This window comes from Salvelinus sp. IW2-2015, linkage group LG32 (assembly GCF_002910315.2).
Source record: "Salvelinus sp. IW2-2015 linkage group LG32, ASM291031v2, whole genome shotgun sequence".
Lineage (NCBI taxonomy): Eukaryota > Metazoa > Chordata > Actinopteri > Salmoniformes > Salmonidae > Salvelinus > Salvelinus sp. IW2-2015.
In genome coordinates this window covers 1179930-1197557 of record NC_036871.1, presented here as the reverse complement: position 1 = coordinate 1197557, position 17628 = coordinate 1179930, and the positions used below count along the sequence as shown (strand labels likewise).

General features: G+C 39.7%; 1 protein-coding gene across 1 annotated transcript in view; it reads right to left on the bottom strand.

Moving 5' to 3' along the window:
* myo10 (myosin X) overlaps positions 1–17628 on the bottom strand; it is a 273035-nt gene that overhangs the window by 157788 nt on the left and 97619 nt on the right. Inside the window, 1 exon segment of the mRNA XM_070436603.1 lies at positions 1582–1740. Within this exon segment, the coding sequence (XP_070292704.1) occupies positions 1582–1740 (159 nt within the window).

Below are 17628 nucleotides of genomic sequence, written 5' to 3'. Positions count from 1 at the left end.
GCATCTAACGACGTACTTCSCTSTTCTACAAGTGGTCTGAAGCAGTCGGTAAATAACAATCATTTTCAAGTGCAACTTCAGTAATAATGTTTTTGGGAAMCAGCTCAGAGATTTAACGATGGACCTACAAAGGTTATTAGCCTTAAGATGCTATTGGGAAACCAGGCCATGTGCATGATCTTCCATGACCTTTTGATCCAGAATTTGGACACACAAATTGTTATATCTCAGCAATGGTAAGGCCTACAGACTTGTGCTTCTGAGAGTCTGTTGTATGATTTGAGCTTTAGTAAAAAAATTATATTAATACATTTAACCCCCCTAACATCCTAGCAATGGGAGTATAATAGTACATCTGCAGGCTGGTGATTTATCTTGACAGACATACWGGGAATAGATAATGACTAGATAACGGCTAACAAAATGGATGCCAGCATTCTAACCTGTAGTTTTGTGTCCCGGATATCTTTTTGTTTGTGTACAAGGTTAAGTGGGTGGTGTATTGAAGTGAATGATGTGAGTGTGTGGCAAAGGTCCTCACGTGGATGGAGGTCCTCCATCCATKAACGGGCACTCTTTCACAGTCTTCAAAATGAATAAAGTGTTTGATGYCACAGTACTGGAGAGATTCACTGTCCTAAGACTTGACAGTAATGTGTGGCCTAATGGATGCATGAATAACAACTCTAGGCCTAGTAAAGTGTGTACTGTACGTGTGACTTTTCTTCTCGGTTTTCTTCATAAACTGACCTCTTCATTCATCATTAGTGTTTGTGTGAGAAAAATCTTTGTATAGGAGTGGGGGACTGAAACGAAAACAGACTTCAGATCATTTCTCAGCACTTTCTGCTTCTCAACTGATAATGTGAAACAAGAAGAGGTGTGTGTCTACATCTGGACATGGCTATTTTCAAATCTCATCACAAAAATACAAAATATGACATTGAAGTTCCTCATTGCTTTTCATCCTGACTTKAACGCCATATCACAGTGGGACAAAATATGGACCATAGAGGTRATCCATTCATTCTGATAAACAAAATAACTATTTATTTTCTGAAATGGTCCGATGAGACATTAAAGTTCCTCATTGGTTTTCATCCTGACTGTTTTACCGCAATGTCACAGTGAGATGAAATATGGACTACTTTAGGAGCTGGGAATATACTATATGAAGTTATTTCGGAACAAGAAACTTGAAATTTATGAACCATTCTGGTCTAGTTTACTTGAAATATTGTCTGACTGATTTGTAAATGTTGACACAATATAAGCTACAGAGGTAAATGTGTGTATCAATCAATGGCAAATCTATGTATCTTGGATGAACTAAACAATTGGGCTTTCATTCTCTTGTATTCTTACTCTCACCATAAGGGGAGACAGCATGGCAAAGTGTGTTAATCTTTACTTTACAAGGCTTCGTAAACACATAGATTTCACACACTCGGAAGAAGGCATAGCAGCGTTGTTAATGCATACTTTTGTGGTTTTAACTGTCTTTGTGGTCAAGATAATGAGGTACTTTGATTTGCACAAATTGAGGAGTGCCTGAGTATCATTCTAATATGAATGACTCACATAAATGTTCCTCTGCTGGTAGCGAAGGTACAGGTTGTGCATGATGGCCCCGTCATGAAGGTCTTCCAGGTTGGCCATATCCTCCACTCCCCCTGAGCTGCTGGGGTGCATGGGCTGCACTTTCTGTCTGGTGAGGGCATTCTGCTTGTAGGTGTACACCTGGTTCAAAACACAGAGGGTAGGTTGTGAGTGGACAGTTCACTAAACATTCTCCTTTACWACAATTATCCGGAACACTTGTTCATAATTGACTTCATGTCATGTGGTTCTATTGAAGTCACCAAATGGGTGAAAATCTTTTGAAACAGAGGATTTCATTTTGTCTTTATGGATTTATTCCTTGTTTTACCAGGTGAGTTGACTGAGAATACATTCACATTTACAGCAATGACCTGTGGAAAGTTACAAAACRTCGTAAAAATACATAGTTAACATACAAAAATATGTAAGCAAGCAAAAACACACACRAAAAGATCCAAGCATAGAATCATAAGAAACAAACACATTCTTCCCTAAAAAGGTCCTCACACCTGGTCTGACCTGCCTCAGAGGCACTAATTCATCCACTTTCAGCAAACTCTGTACACCATTCCACAAGCAAGGTAGAAAATAGCTAAAGGCTAACCTAACTCTATCGAGATGGAAGGGATCTCCAAAGTTAGCCATCCCTTAGACTGTGTCTGACAGCTTGTATTTCCGTAGGTTAACAGAGAAGCTAGGTACGGAGGTAGGTTATGCATCAGGGCTTTATAAACAACAAGTGTGCAATGCATCGATCTACCAGACTTCAAAGAGGGCCAGCCTACTTTCTGATACAGAGTGCAKTGATGTGTGCTGAAACTATCACCCGTAATAAAGCACAACGCACTACGATAACTGCATCCAGTGGCTTCAAAACAGTGGCATCTGCATTCATATTGACGATATCACCATTGTCTAAGACCGGAATAAATGTTGTGTCACGTTCCTGACCTTATTTCCTTTGTTTAGTCTTTGTTTAGTTGGTCAGGACGTGAGCTGGGTGGGTATATTCCATGTTATGTGTTTTCATTGGTTTAGGGTTGTCTAACTAGCCTGATATGGTTCTCAATCAGAGGCAGGTGTTTTACGTTGTCTCTGATTGGGAACCATATTAAGGTAGGCTGTTCTCACTGTTTGTTTGTGTGTGATTGTTGCCGTGTCTGTGTTTGTTCGCCACACGGTACTGTTTTCGTTCGTTTGTTCACGTCGTTTATTGTTTTGTATTATGTCAAGTGTTTTTTTTTCGTCTTCGTTTAAATAATTAAAGTATGTATTCAAACCACGCTGCGCTTTGGTCCGATCCTTGCTCCTCCTCAGACGAGGAGGATTACGACGAGCGTTACATGTTGACTGAATTATTTGTTTTCTGCTATTTAAGGAAAGGCATGACCTATTCCCATAAAAGCCCATTTTAACTATTAACTTCTTAATTAACTAACTCATCAACATGAGTTTTGAAGGAAAGCCTATTATCAATCCAGATGCCTAGAAATGTATAAGTGGGGACACAATCAATGAGGGCACCATCCAATGTTACATATGCAAAAATCATCAGATATATTTTCACGTGATTTAGAAAATAGCATATACTTGGTTTTACATGCATTAGGAGAATATTCAATCAACGTCACTCCAAACATACAGAGCAAATGGTTGCCATGTTCTYGGGAATATAAGATATTAATGCTCCAATGTTTTATTGGAACGTTGCAAGTACATTCCGGGGATCAAAGAYGTTTAAAACATAGAATATTCTGTCATGGTCCCCTGGAGGTTTTTGTCTAGTTCCTGACTTGTTTCCGGGGATGTCCATAAAGACGTTTTTAGGACGTTGCCTGATGGCCCTAAAGAAACATTCTCCCCCCCAAAATATGTGCCTCATTACACATCACCCCTTGCTACTGTTGCTAAGCCCATCAAAGCCCTGATTGGCGAACACTGATCCATTCCCAGCTCTTTGTCTGTTGACAAGGTTAGGGAAACAGACACACACACACACACACACACACACACACACATACACACACATACACATACACATACACACGTCTTTCAATATAAAGCATTTGCAACTTACAAATTTGACCCACATGATTACATTTTGTTCATTTAAACAGTTGTTATAATTCAACATGTCCTCACCTASGATTTGAACTCACAACCTCTTGGTTCACAGCATTTCAATCTTTCTTTTACGCCACCATGTCTGGGTAAAATACTGATTTCACCTGTATTGCTACACTTTGCACTTCAAAGTAAATCTCAGCTCTATTAAAGGTACACTCAGGAAAAACGATTTTATTTATCAGTGTATTTGTTTTTTCTTTATTAAAAGTTTMATAATTCAGGTCAGCCCAATTGAGACCAGGGTCTCATTTACAATACAAACATGAGTACAAGCATTTTCACAATCAAGAAAAATGTACATTCYAAACATAACAAGAATAATATATACACTACCATTCAAAAGTTTGGGGTCACTTAGAAATGTCCTTATTTTTGAAAGAAAAGCAAAACAAATTGTCCATTGAAATAACATAAATTGATCAGAAATACAGTGTAGACATTGTTAATGTTGTAAATTACTATTGTAGCTGGAAACAACAGATTTATGGAATATCTACATAGGCGTACAGAGAACCATTACCAGCAACCATCACTCCTGTGTTCCAATGGTATGTTGTGTTAGCTAATCCACGTTTATCATTTTGAAAGGCTAATTGATCATTAGAAAACMCTTTTGCAATTATGTTAGCACAGCTGAAAAATGTTATCCTGATTTAAAGAAGCAATAAAACTGGCCTTTTTTAGTCCAGTTGATTATCTGGAGCATCAGCATTTGTCGGTTTGATTACAGGCTCAAAATGGACAGAAATAAAGGACATTCTTCTGAAGCTCGTCAGTCTATTCTTGTTCTGAGAAATGAAGGCTATTCCATGCGAGAAATTGCCAAGAAACTGAAGATCTCGTACAGCTCTGTGTACTACTCCCTTCACAGAACAGCGCAAACTGGCTCTAACCACAATAGAAAGAGGAGTAGGAGGCCCCGGTGCACAACTGAACAAGAGGACAAGTACATTAGAGTGTCTAGTTTGAGAAACAGACGCCTCACAAGTCGTAAACTGGCAGCTTCATTAAATTGTACCTGCAAAACACCAGTCTCAACATCAACAGTGAAGAGGCGACTCCGGGATGCTGGCCTTCTAGGCAGAGTTTCCCCAGAGTCGCCTCTACACTGTTGACGTTGAGAATGGTGYTTTGCGGGTACTATTTAATGAAGCTGCCACACAGAAGTACCATTCAAAAGTTTGTACACACCTAAATCAACATTATGAAATAACACATATGGAATCAATCATGTAGTAACTGAAAAAAGTGTTAAACAAATCAAAATATATTTTATATTTGAGATTTTTCAAAGTAGCCACCCTTGGCCTTGAACACAGCTTTGCACACTCAAAATATATTTTTATTTGTTTAACACTTTTTTGGTTACTACATGATTCCATATATGTTATTCCATAGTTTTGATGTCTTCACTATTATTCTACAATGTAGAAAATAGTAAAAATAAAGAAAATCCTGGAGTGGGTGTGTCCAAACTTTTGACTGGTACTGTGTGTGTGTGTGTGCGCTGTGTGTGTGTGCGTGCGTGCGTGCGTCTATATATATCTATATATATATATATATATATATATATATATATAAACTACAAGGTTAAATTGCAATACTACAATTACAACAAATAAACCATTAGAATCAATAGAAACAACTGCAATCTTCTATGAATTAATTTAACACCAGAGTACTAAACTGCACTAGTGGCAGCAGGGAATCAAGATGCAAGGAATTTTGCAGGTTGTTCCAACAATGCACTAAAAATATCACCTGTGATAAAGTCAACTGGCAGGAAAATTTACTGTACAATCTACTTCCTGCTATTTAGGGAGAGGCAACATTTATTTCTAAAAAAGCCCGCTTTAAATTTTTGCTCTTTAACTAGTTCATCCATATATTTTTTAAACAATACATCTTTGTCAATCCAAATGGGAGAACCATCCAATTAATAAAAATGTAGTCCATTTGAAATATTTTTGCGAGAATTATTTTATTATTATTATTTATTATGTATTTAATCTTGCCCGCATTAAGTACACATTTTAAACTAACTAGTGCTTTCTGTAAGTCAATGCAAAAAGGTCAGATTGCAGCTCTAACATAGCCTGGTCAACAGTTCAGGAAATGGCAAACATAACAGTGTCATCTGTATACAGATTAATATTACAAGTTTTAACAGATAGTTCAATATTATTGTATAGACCTTGTATAGACAGGTGTGTGCCTTTCCAAATCATGTCCAATCAATTGAATTTACCACAGGTGGACTCCAATCAAGTTGTAGAAACATCAAGGATGATCAATGGAAACGGGATGCACCTGAGCTCWATTTCAAGTCTCATAGCAAAGGGTCTGAATACTTTTTTATACTTTTTTATTTTTAATGCATTTGCACACATTTCTAAAAACCTGTTTTCGCTTTGTCATTATGAGGTATTGTGTGTAGATTGCTGAAAAAAAGTATTTAATCCATTTTAGAATAAGGTTGTAATGKAGMAWTTTTTTGAAAAAKTCCAGGGGACTGTATACTTTCCCAWGTCACTATATGAAGATATTGTGGAAATACTGAAAGGACACTTTTCACCAAAACCACTAGTTATTTCTGAAAGGTTTAGGTTCCACAGAAGAAACCAGGAAGAKGGAGAATCAGTGACAATGTTTAATGCTGCTGCATTAAAAACCTGTGAGTGTAAGTCTAAGCCCTGTGTTCGCGATATCTAAGCTAACATATGGAATTGTTTTAAGATGGTCATACCATGGATCATTTAGMTATTTGATGTAGAATTTTAGAACCGCTGTCAGTATAAAAAATATATACAAAAATGATTTGATAAAATATTACATGTGTTCTTTACTGCTATAGCCCATAGAAACACATTGTATAACACATTAAAAAATGGCAAAATAGACAGTCAAAAAATAAATAATAAGCAATAACGTTTTGAAGTGTTTGTCCTATATCTAGGAGCTATAAAAAAAAAAATCCACCACAAAAAATGTTGACCCATATTTAGTACCTTTGCTGTGTCACTTTTTACATCCTATTCATCCTACTGGGTTACCTTCTTGATGACTCTCCTGAAGTGTCGTAGTGACTTTTTTTTTTTACTTAAAAAGTACAGAAAACAAATGGAACACATTTAAAAATAGAATGGTCTTCAGAAACAAGTCCCTGACACAGGCCTTATCCCCCAATCCAGATTATGACGATGGCGAGACGGTTTGACAGAATGCAAGGTAGCATCCGCCACACTGTCGACTTCAGGTCCTTGGCACCCATTACAGCTAGAACCTACAAAAGCTGCAAAATGCAAGAGAGGTATTAGAAATCATACACTATGTTAACATATTTGCCTCCCCCACCCCCTATATTTTAAATACATTTATTGTGACAGTCTAAAGCAGGCCTGGACAATTATTCTCCAATTATTCTCCATATTCTCCATATTTTTGCCATCGCGGGCCAGAATCATATTACAGGATTATACCTCATGTGTATGACTGTGTTGACAGATATATCTACTGTAAATCACCTCCAGATATGCTACTTATTTAACTTTTTTAACATGCACAGAAATAAACCACATCCATGTTCTCCTTTTGGTAGGTATTTTCATTATTAAACATGCAATGAACTACACGGAGGAAAAAGTACACTGCATTCAGCACCACGGACAGGACTCTTAAGGGTATGCACAAAARCACAAGAAAGAGAGAGCTTAACATTACATTTAAACTACTCAATCAGTGTGAGGAGTGAAGTCTCTGATGGGCATTGACTAGAGCAGTGAAGTCAGGYATAGTTTCTGACGTCGCTATGCGCAKGATTGCAGAGAGGTGAGAGTCAGTAAGAGATGATCTGTGCTTTTGACTTGTTATATTTCATCACTGAAAATGTGTTTCAYCACTGYTCACATACATAGGTTGACCCAAAGATCTTCTGAACATGACTCGTAATCTTTGGAAAGTTTTGTTCATTGAGAGATGCATAGAACCTGGTCAGTGACATTGTTTTAAATTACTGCATCAGACTGAAGATCGATAAGCTCAAGTTGCAGGTCAGTGGGAGCGTTATCCACATTAAAGGTGAAAGGAGAGGAAACCAAAAGCATGTCATTTTCCAACACTTTGAAATCCTCAAAACGAAGAGAAAACTCACAGTTCAAAGAACGGAGCAGCGATGTATACTTCTCCTGCTGGTCATCTGATAGGGAATATATTAGTAGTGTCGGAAGGTGGGTGAGAWTGTTGGCTGGTACTTGGCGGGTCAGGAGGAGTAATTTTTCCTTGAAGGCTTTGACAGCTCTTTCTTGTCGGGGCAAAGTATTGCTGCAGAGTCAATTAAACATGCTTTAATGATTTCGCCCTCAGCGAATGGCTTGCTATGTTTAGCAATTTTGTAGGGCAGTACATAGCTAGCTCTCGCAATTCCGACGTTTGGCTGAATGCAGTTTTGTGAAAAGTCCTTGCTGCTTTTGCAACTGAGAAAGCAACTATTTTGATGCACTTGCCTCTGCTCAGAAGGCATATTCTATATTTCTCTGCATGCTTCGTCTGGATGTGTCGGGACAAGTTGTAGTCTTTCAAGACAGCGATGCACTCTTTGCACACTAAGCACACAGCTTTCCCTGATACCTCAATAAATAAATATTTCAATGTCCACTCTTCCTGGAACACCGACATTCATTGTCTACTTTCCTTTTCTTTGAAAAACTCATTTTTTTCAAAATTTCTAGCTAGCTACTATTGTTTCTGTGAAGTGTGTCTCAGCCTGTCAGTCACTGTCTGTCCTCGTGCAGTTGTATTTATACGTGCCTTCAATATAAATGTCCCACAAGCGGTGGAGTTAAATCATTACACAAAGGCGAGTATTCATTGGCTTTTAATTTGAGCGGCTCTCTGCTCCAGGTCTGGGTCTAAAGACAGATGGCAGAATTCCAATAAGTATTTACATTAATTTAACAGTTATATTCTACCTTCATGTCTGCCGGCCAAAACTTCGCACCGATGGGTGTCTCACTTCCTGGCCCTGTTCTGAAAAAACATGAAAATGAGATTAAATACTGGTAGCAAGAAAGAACCGAGGAGGTCAGAGCTTCATCTGGTAATGATGTAACGATGACCTACCTCCCAATGCACTCTCACATTCGCACCTGTGCTGGTTGGTCGAATACGATGCTGGGCTGGCCATATTGCCCTTAATTGAAACTACCACCAGATAGCTAGCTAATGCTAAGGGATTTGTCTCCGCTGTGAATTAAGTTACATATAATGATTGAGTCTCCGCAATTTTGATAATTAGCAACCATCAATGTTCAGCACTAGCTATGTAATCGTGCTAGCGGACCATCATAATTTTAGCTAGCTAGTCATACGGTTACGAGTTATATGTTCTATATTAATGCTCGCTAGCTACTATGTTATGCGAACTATGAACAAGTAATGTTAACTAGCTATCTAAGCTCGCTAGCTTGCATTATTGTCCTCGTTGATGTTAACGTTACACAATAAAACTACTCACAAATGAAGGAACGCAGTAATATTACTTACTTGAGCAAACAAACTTTGCATTCCAATCTKGTGCATGAACAGATGAGGACTAGAAACGAGAAACATTTTCAAACGCATTGSTTTTAAAAATAAAAAACAACTAGCTAACGTAAACTCACCCCATTCCGTACAAATGTGCGCATCCGTGACATTCAAACGAAGCTGCAAAGAAAACTAATGGGACTGTAGCGACTGTGTTGACTTCAAAATCTGGGGTGTGAACTACGTTTCTATTCAAGCGTTGATCGACATGGTAATGGCTCTATAGTATTGGAGAAAAGTTGAAAAACTGACCCTCCGTTACATCGACGTGTCATGTCGTAACGTACAGCAGGCATAAAGCAAATATTTCTGTCTTATAATCTCTCTCCACCAGGTGTAGCACTTCTCTCATCGTTTAAAAACAAGAAATGGACAGTGACGGGAGTAAGGGGGGATACCTATTAATTTTTTGCGCCATTACTGCATGCGATCATGATTCTCAAAGCCGCTGTTTACTTCTAAGATCACTTTAGCACCGCCCTAAAAACCCGATTTAAATTCGACACAAACCTTCAAATAGGTATGTAATGACACATTATATAAACTCTTTATAGTGTTTTATTTACATTTTAGAGGCGATAAGGTGATAAGTTGGACAGATCGAGTGAAAAAAGCAGTTTTCCCACACGACAACTGTCCTTCTCACTATCACGCATTAGTTTCGCTTCCCCACCCGCCATTTTTAAAAAGACCCGACGGAGCTCATTGCCTTGTTGAATTACGCAGAAACGGGCAGCGTGGGGGTCATGTAATTGATTCTGTTGGAAAGGGGAGAAATTGTGCTTTACAGTGGTATTGACATTACAGTTGATCTGGAAGTATTACGTTTTTGGGGCGCTAAAATAAGGTCAATTGTACGGACCAAGGCGATGTACAAAAGTGAGTGAGTTTACGTTAGATAGCTAATGAGGTCTGTTGTCTCCCACAAATGATCCACTCTATGCATGACTCAAAATTCAGGTTAGCGAATTGGTGCTCCATAGGTGCCACAAGCGTATTACTTTTCGGTATTTCCAATCTTTCGGCAGTGATAAATAAAAACAATTAAACTGTTCTTTAGTTCCAAAAGCCTGTGAAATTTTATTTACCAAAAGCTACTGGATATTAGCTATCAAGTATCAAAGACAGATTTCAAAACTCAATGGAGGATGGTAATAAATAACTTCCTGTTGAGGCTTTTCGGCTTCTTCTGTGGGGTTTAAGAGGTGCTGTCACTTATGGCACGTAGTGATCTACCCTTTTCTTCAAGTGGGTGAGGCGGTTTAGGGAGTGACATTTATTGCTAGAAAGGAACCGTTTGTATTGAGTCAAAAATATACAGTTGAAGTCGGAAGTTTACACACACTTAGGTTGGAGTCATTAAAACTCGTTTTTCACCACCACACATTTCTTGTTAACAAACTATAGTTTTGGCAAGTCGGTTAGCACATCTAATTTGTACATGACACAAGTAATTTTTCCAACAATTGTTTGCAGACAGATTATTTCACTTATAATTCACTGTATCACAATTCCAGTGGGTCAGAAGTTTACATACACTAAGTTGACTGTGCATTTAAAGAGCTTGGAAAATTCCAGAAAATTATGTCATGGCTTTAGAAGCTTCTGATAGGCTAATTTACATAATTTGAGTCAATTTAAGGTGTACCTGTGGATGAATTTCAAGGCCTACCTTCAAACTCAGTGCCTCTTTGCTTGACATCATGGGAAAATCAAAACGAAATCAGCCAGGACGTCAGAAAAAAATATGTGAACCGCGAATTTCCAAATGCCGAAGGTACCACGTATCTGTACAAGACAGAGTACGCAAGTATATAACACCATGGACCACGCAGCCGTTCATACGCTCAGGAAGGAGACGTCATTCTGCTCTCCTAGACATGAGCATTATGTTGGTGCTGCAAAAGGTGCAAATCAATCCCAGAACAAACAGCAAAGGACCCTGTGAAGATATCTGGAGGAAACAGGTACAAAAAGATCTATATCCCACAGTAAAACCGAGTCCTATATCGACAATAACCTGAAAGGCCGCTCAGCAAGGAAGAAGCACTGCTCCAAAACGACCGCTTATAAAAAGACCAGACCGACGGTTTGGCAACTGCACATGGGGACAAGATCGTACTTTTTTGGAGAAATGTCCTTCTGGTCTGATGATGTCAAAAAATAGACTGTTGCCATAATGACCCATCGTTATGTTGGAGGAAAAAGGGGGACGCTTTGCAAGCTGAAGAACACCATCCCAAACCATGAAGCACCGGGGGTGGCAGCATGATGTTGTGTGGGTGCTTTGCTGCAGGAGGGACTGGTGCCACTTACAAATATAGATGGCTTCATGAGGGAGGAAGATGTATGTGGATATATTGAAGCAACATCTTCAAGACATCAGTCAGGAAGTTAAAGCTTGGTCGCAAATGGGTCTTCCAAATGGACAATGACCCCAAGCATACTTCCAAAGTTGTGGCAAAATGGCTTAAGACAACAAAGTCAAGGTATTGGAGTGGCCATCACAAAGCCGACCTCAATCCCATAGAAAATTTGTGGGCAGAAACTGAAAAGCATGTGCGAGCAAGGGCCTTACAAACCTGACCCAGTTACACCAGCTCTGTCAGGAGGAATGTGTCAAAATTCACCCAACATATTGTGGGAAAGCTACCCGACACGTTTGACCCAAGTTAAACAATTAAAGGCAATGCTAGCAAATACTAATTGAGTGTATGATAACTTCTGACCCGCTGGGAATGTGATGAAAGGATGTGATGAAGGAATAAAAAACTGGAAATAAATAATCTCTCTACTATTATTCTGATATTTCACATCCTTAAAATAAAGGGTGATCCTAACTGACCTAAAGAAACAGGGCATTTAAATTAAATGTCAGGAATTGTGAAAAACTGAGTTTAAATGTATTTGGCTAAGGTGTATGTAAACTTCCCACTTCCACTGTAGTAGCCTACATTAAATCAATGGCAAAATGTACGCTATTCTGAGGCATAATTCTATTTCAACTGTAAATTATTAGGTGTAGYTCTATCACTTTTTTGAGGTCATCCTCAATGATTGTAAATGCATTATGTCCACATGTGTGGTTGTATTGTGTTTTCAAATTGAAAAAACTAACAAATGTAAAGTATTGATAGGAACAAAAAAAACAGCTTACATCTTCTGGCTGACAGTAGGTAACTGGAAGGTGGCAGGCTGAATTTGAGATCAGAGAAATTCTTTGGTATTGGCTTTCAAATGAACTCATGGCTAGATGGCTTGCCTAGGTTTTATAGCGGTCCTCTGCCTGGAGGCTAAATGCCAGAGATGCAAAAGCGGACTGCCAAGGGCTTATAGTGGTCCTATGAGTCGAGGCTACCAGCAAGAGATGCAAATCACGTCTTGAACGGCAAACTCCATTCGCCCGCTGGCGGTAGGAGTTTATAGCCTTGGGCGTAGTGAATGCAGAAAATAGCAAGCGGGAGATTATTTTGTGACTGTGAGTGACTACCTGAACCACCCCCATTTCATCCACACACAATTGACACCTTCTGTAACCTCTAAATGGATAGATCCCAGTCCTGCTATAGTGTATGTATGGGTAAAATAGATTTGACCGACATGAAGTACCTTGAAAACACCTTCCAGGTTAAATGTTTTGATTTGGGGGGAAAAATAGGCAATATACAAATAGTATACAGACACAAGTCCACAAAAACATCATACAGAATATACAATATTGGAACACTAAACATAACTCTGGAGTTTAGGCTGATTGCAGTGGGAATATACAGTACAAYTTACAGAGGAGAAATATCTATATATGCAGAGGGAGGGATGCTGCCATGGCAAATATATACAGCACGTCAGTGGAGGCTGGTGGGAGGAGCTATAGGAGGACAGGCTCATTTTAATAGCTGGAATGGAATAAATAGAACGGTATCAAACATATGGAAACCACGTTTGACTCCGTTCCATTTATTCCAGTCTAGCCATTCCAATGGGCATGTCCTCCTATAGCTCCCCCCACCAGCCCCCACTGCAGTGCATAYACAGTGTTGTGCGGAGGTGWACATAGTCCAAATGCAGTAGRGTAGATTAGTATTTGAGCTCATTGATGACAAGGTGCAGTAATCAGCCCAATTGAGGTGGCGGGAAGTTTTGGTCATGATTGACCTAAATCATCTGCCAGAGCAGAGTTTTGAAAACAYGGGGTGTCCAGGATGGGCAGGGTCGGCGATGATCTTACCTGCACGCTTCCTTGCACTGGAGGCGTGAAGGGCCTTGATGGTGGGCAGGTGACAGCCGATGACCTTCTCCGAAGACCGGACAATGCGCTGCAGTTTGCCAGGACCCAAACCAGATAGTGATGGACGTGTAGAACCGAATCAGTTTGAGTTTCGGCAGCAGGCGCAGATAGTACATCCTCTGTCGAGCGTTCTTGGTCACGGCTGTGATGTTGTCCTCCCACTTGAGTTTGTGGCAGATGATGGTCCTCAGGAATTTGAATGACTTGGCCATGCTGACGGCGGAGGCATCAATCTCGAGGTCAATCACCATCTCTACGGTTTTGACTGTGTTGAGTTCCAGGTTGTTGCGACTGCACCAGGCCACCAGGCGGTGAACCTCTCCAAGATACATGTGTGTGTTTTGTCCTATATTTATATGTTATTTTTTTCCCATGTTTTATTTTTAATCCCAGCCCCCGTCCCCGCAGGAGGTCTTTTGCCTTTTGGTAGGCCGTCATTGTAAATAAGAATTTGTCCTTAACTGACTTTCCCAGTTAAATAAAGGTTAAATAAATAAATAAAAATAAAACATGGACTCGTAGCCGTCGGAGATGAGACCGACCAGGTTGGTCGGTCTCTGGGGTAGGCGGGAGTAAGGGGGAGGGAGTGAGGGGGTTGGAGGAAGGGAGTAGAGTCCTGATGGCTGAAAGTGTTGTCAGCTGAGGGGCAAGATGGCGGAGAGGAAACTCTTGATGGCTGAGGGCTTTTTGAGATTCAAAACGACAGTAGAACTCGTTCAGCTGGTTTGACAGTAGTGGGTCGTCCAGTGCCTGGGGGGTCTTTTATTTGTAGTTTGTGATCTGCTGGAGACCCATTCAGACAGACGAGCTGTCGTTGGGCTCGAATTGTTGTTCTAGCCACTCCTTGTAATGACTTTTGCCCACTTTAATCCCCTTGTTGAGCAGCTGTGAGCAGTTCTATAGGCCTCTTTGTTGTTGCTCCTATGTGCCCCCTCTTTGGCTGAGCGCAGGGCTCTGAGTTCGGCATTGAACCAGGGTTTGTCATTGTTAAATTTGACAAAAGTGCTGGTTAGAACTACTGGTGTCTGCATGGTCAGATGTACAGTTCAGATTTACAGCTGTGAAAATTAGACCAGACAGTTGATTACGGTTGGGCGATCTCAACCTTTGTCCTATCGTGATTATGTACCMATAAAACATTGTGATATACGATGGTATCATCCCCTAWTGACCAAGCAAAAAACATTTGCTCAGCGAAATCTAAATGCTACATCTTGAAGAAKAATGATGAAAGATAATGTTGTTGAAAGCCTGGGCTGAGGCTAAATGCGGGCAAATCTTTTCTAATATTTATTTCTGGTGGAGGAGCGTCAGCATGGAACAGGTTTGTGTGTGTGTGTGCGTGTGTGGCGCGCAAATTATGGAGCAGTGACATAAACCCTGTTTATACCTGGTTCTAACTTGCACCCTTTGTCCTGATCTAGTCCACATTCTGATTGTCTACACCTGTCTAAAAATGTGGGCACAATCAAAAGACACACTGTGATCCGATCCTCCTGCCCACCTCCGGAGGTAGTCAGACATGCAGTGTCTGGATATCTTACAAGTGTAGAAAGATCTGGACAAAGAAACCATTTAAATCATCATTATTACGCCCTCTAAAATCCTTGACTGGTGGCACAATTGACTGAATACATAAATATGCGTCATACAATAAATAGATACATATTATGTTTGAAAGAGTAGCTGTGAAATAATTTGCATAAACCAAGTGACCAGGAAATCTGGTCACAATGCAGACACAGTGGATGGATAATGTGTGTAGACAGATTACTGGAAATGTGGGCATAATCAGAATGTAGACAAGATCAGAATAAAGGACCCATGTTAGCACCAGGTATAAACAGGGTTTTAGTGAGTTAGGTTATACATCATGGGCTGGATCTAAGCAGTCTCCCATCTTCAGAAGTGGATAATAATTGCTTTATTTGCCTCATAAAATAATAGTAAATAAATGATATTGTTTGTTCTCTCATAAAGCTGTGATTGAGAATAGTGTATGCMTAAGCTTAGGGTATAGACTTTCATTCTTGATCATTCTTAAACTAGAATATTTGGGAAATAAGCTTAAAGTTATGAACATCTCGTTAAGACACTCTAGGACCGGACTTGTCCAGAGCAGACTGTGGATAAATACTTTTGACATCTTTCTATCTGTAAAATCTATACGTAAAATGCATTTTTGGCAATTTTATTTTTTATTTTTTATCATCTTGATTCTGAAGCTGAGAAAAATGTGTTGACTTGTGGGAAGAGTCTGACTTTCGAGAAATGGCAGTTAAAGACAAAGACACTGAATTAATTAGACCAAATGACAATAGCCTATTTAGACACAATCACCATCTCTTCAAGGTAAGTTACTAAATATAATCCAGTTGGTAACAATCTCTTTGAAATTATGTGTAATTCAATGTAGCGAGCTTTGAAATTATTGATGTACAGTTGAAGTCGGAAGTTTACATACACCTTAGCCAAATACATTTAAACTCAGTTTTTCACAATTCCTGACATTTAATCCTCTCGCTGGCGTAAATCTGTTTTAGGTCAGTTATAGGATACACTTTATTAAAAAAATGTAGAATGTCAGATAATATAGGGAGAATGATTTTATTTCCAGTTTTTTGATATTCTTCTTCACATTCCCAGTGGTTGAACGTGGTACATACACTCAATTTAGTATTTGGTGCATTGCCTATTAAATTGTTTAACTAGCGGGTATAAATCGAGAACCGCTTGTAGACATCGGAAATGTTTCTCGTTTCTATTCCTATTTTCATGCCCAGTTGAATGCAAGTCTTGTTTGTCGTAAGTAATTTCTGGTTCTTATTTTGAGTGTTTTTTTGATGTAACGTTTCATCACGGAGGCACAGTAATGCAAGTAGCGGCTTAGTACTAGTTTAACATTACTTTGCGTTTTGCTACGTTTGCCTACTATTACGTTGCTAGTAGCTAATTCATGATTGTTGTCCGTTGCTTAGCCAGCTTACTTGCTAGCTTGTTCCACATTTGATGTGTTTGCTATTATCAAAGATGCTAATTTATATTAACTATTTCACAGGAAAATCCCCTTTTAGTGCAATGTAGCTAGCTAATCTGGTGTGTCTGTCCTTTAGGGCACTGGCGGCCCCGCATCGATCAATTCACACGCACCATGTGGATGTGATAGTCATGGGGTGGGTCGTATACGTTTTTATCAATATAGACGTTAGGCTTCAACAAGCTTTAGCCCACAGATTTAGTACTGTGGGCCCTGCTGCTCTGGTTTCTCTTCTCTTGTTTCCGTCAACTTACTTATGAGATTCAGGTTTCTATGTTTTTGTTTCATAGTAGGGAGGGTGAGATCACTGCTAACTGAGTCAGGTTTGTTGGCGCTCCTGCTTGGCTGCGCACAGTCTCGGTATTTTCGGGCCGCTCGACGCTGCCACTAGTATTTCGGTATATAGAGTTAAGATCTGAAGGCTCGGTTACCAGGACTTCTAAATGGAAAATACTTTTGGATATCTGCCATCTGTCTTTAGACCCGACCGCTGGCAAAGGCGGCTCCGAGGCCCTCAAATTAAAGCCATGATTACTCGCCGTTTGTGTAATGATTTTAATCGCCACCTTCTTTGTGGGACATTGTTATTTTGAATTGGCACGTATCTACTAACATATCTCTGACTGGTCTGTCTCGGTGACTCTAGAGCGCTATACAATTCTAGCCTATCACTAGTATAGGAATTTACGTGGCTCATGCTTAGGAAGATTGTTCTCATTGAATCCGAGTGTATTTTTCGAAAGACCAGGAAGGTAGATCTAATATGTTTATCGGATACCAGCTTGAACTTGTTCAGTAGATACGACGCTGTGCATTGAGAATAATTTTTTTGGTGTCTTGAGATGTTGCTTCGCTATGGATCACATGATAATTTCTCCCTCGTTTTGAGCCATCTTTTTGTGAGTGCACCAGGACCCTCCTGCGCAAAGCCACCAAATCATGCTGCCACCCGTGCTTCTACGGTTGGGGAATGGTGTCTATTCTCTCGGGT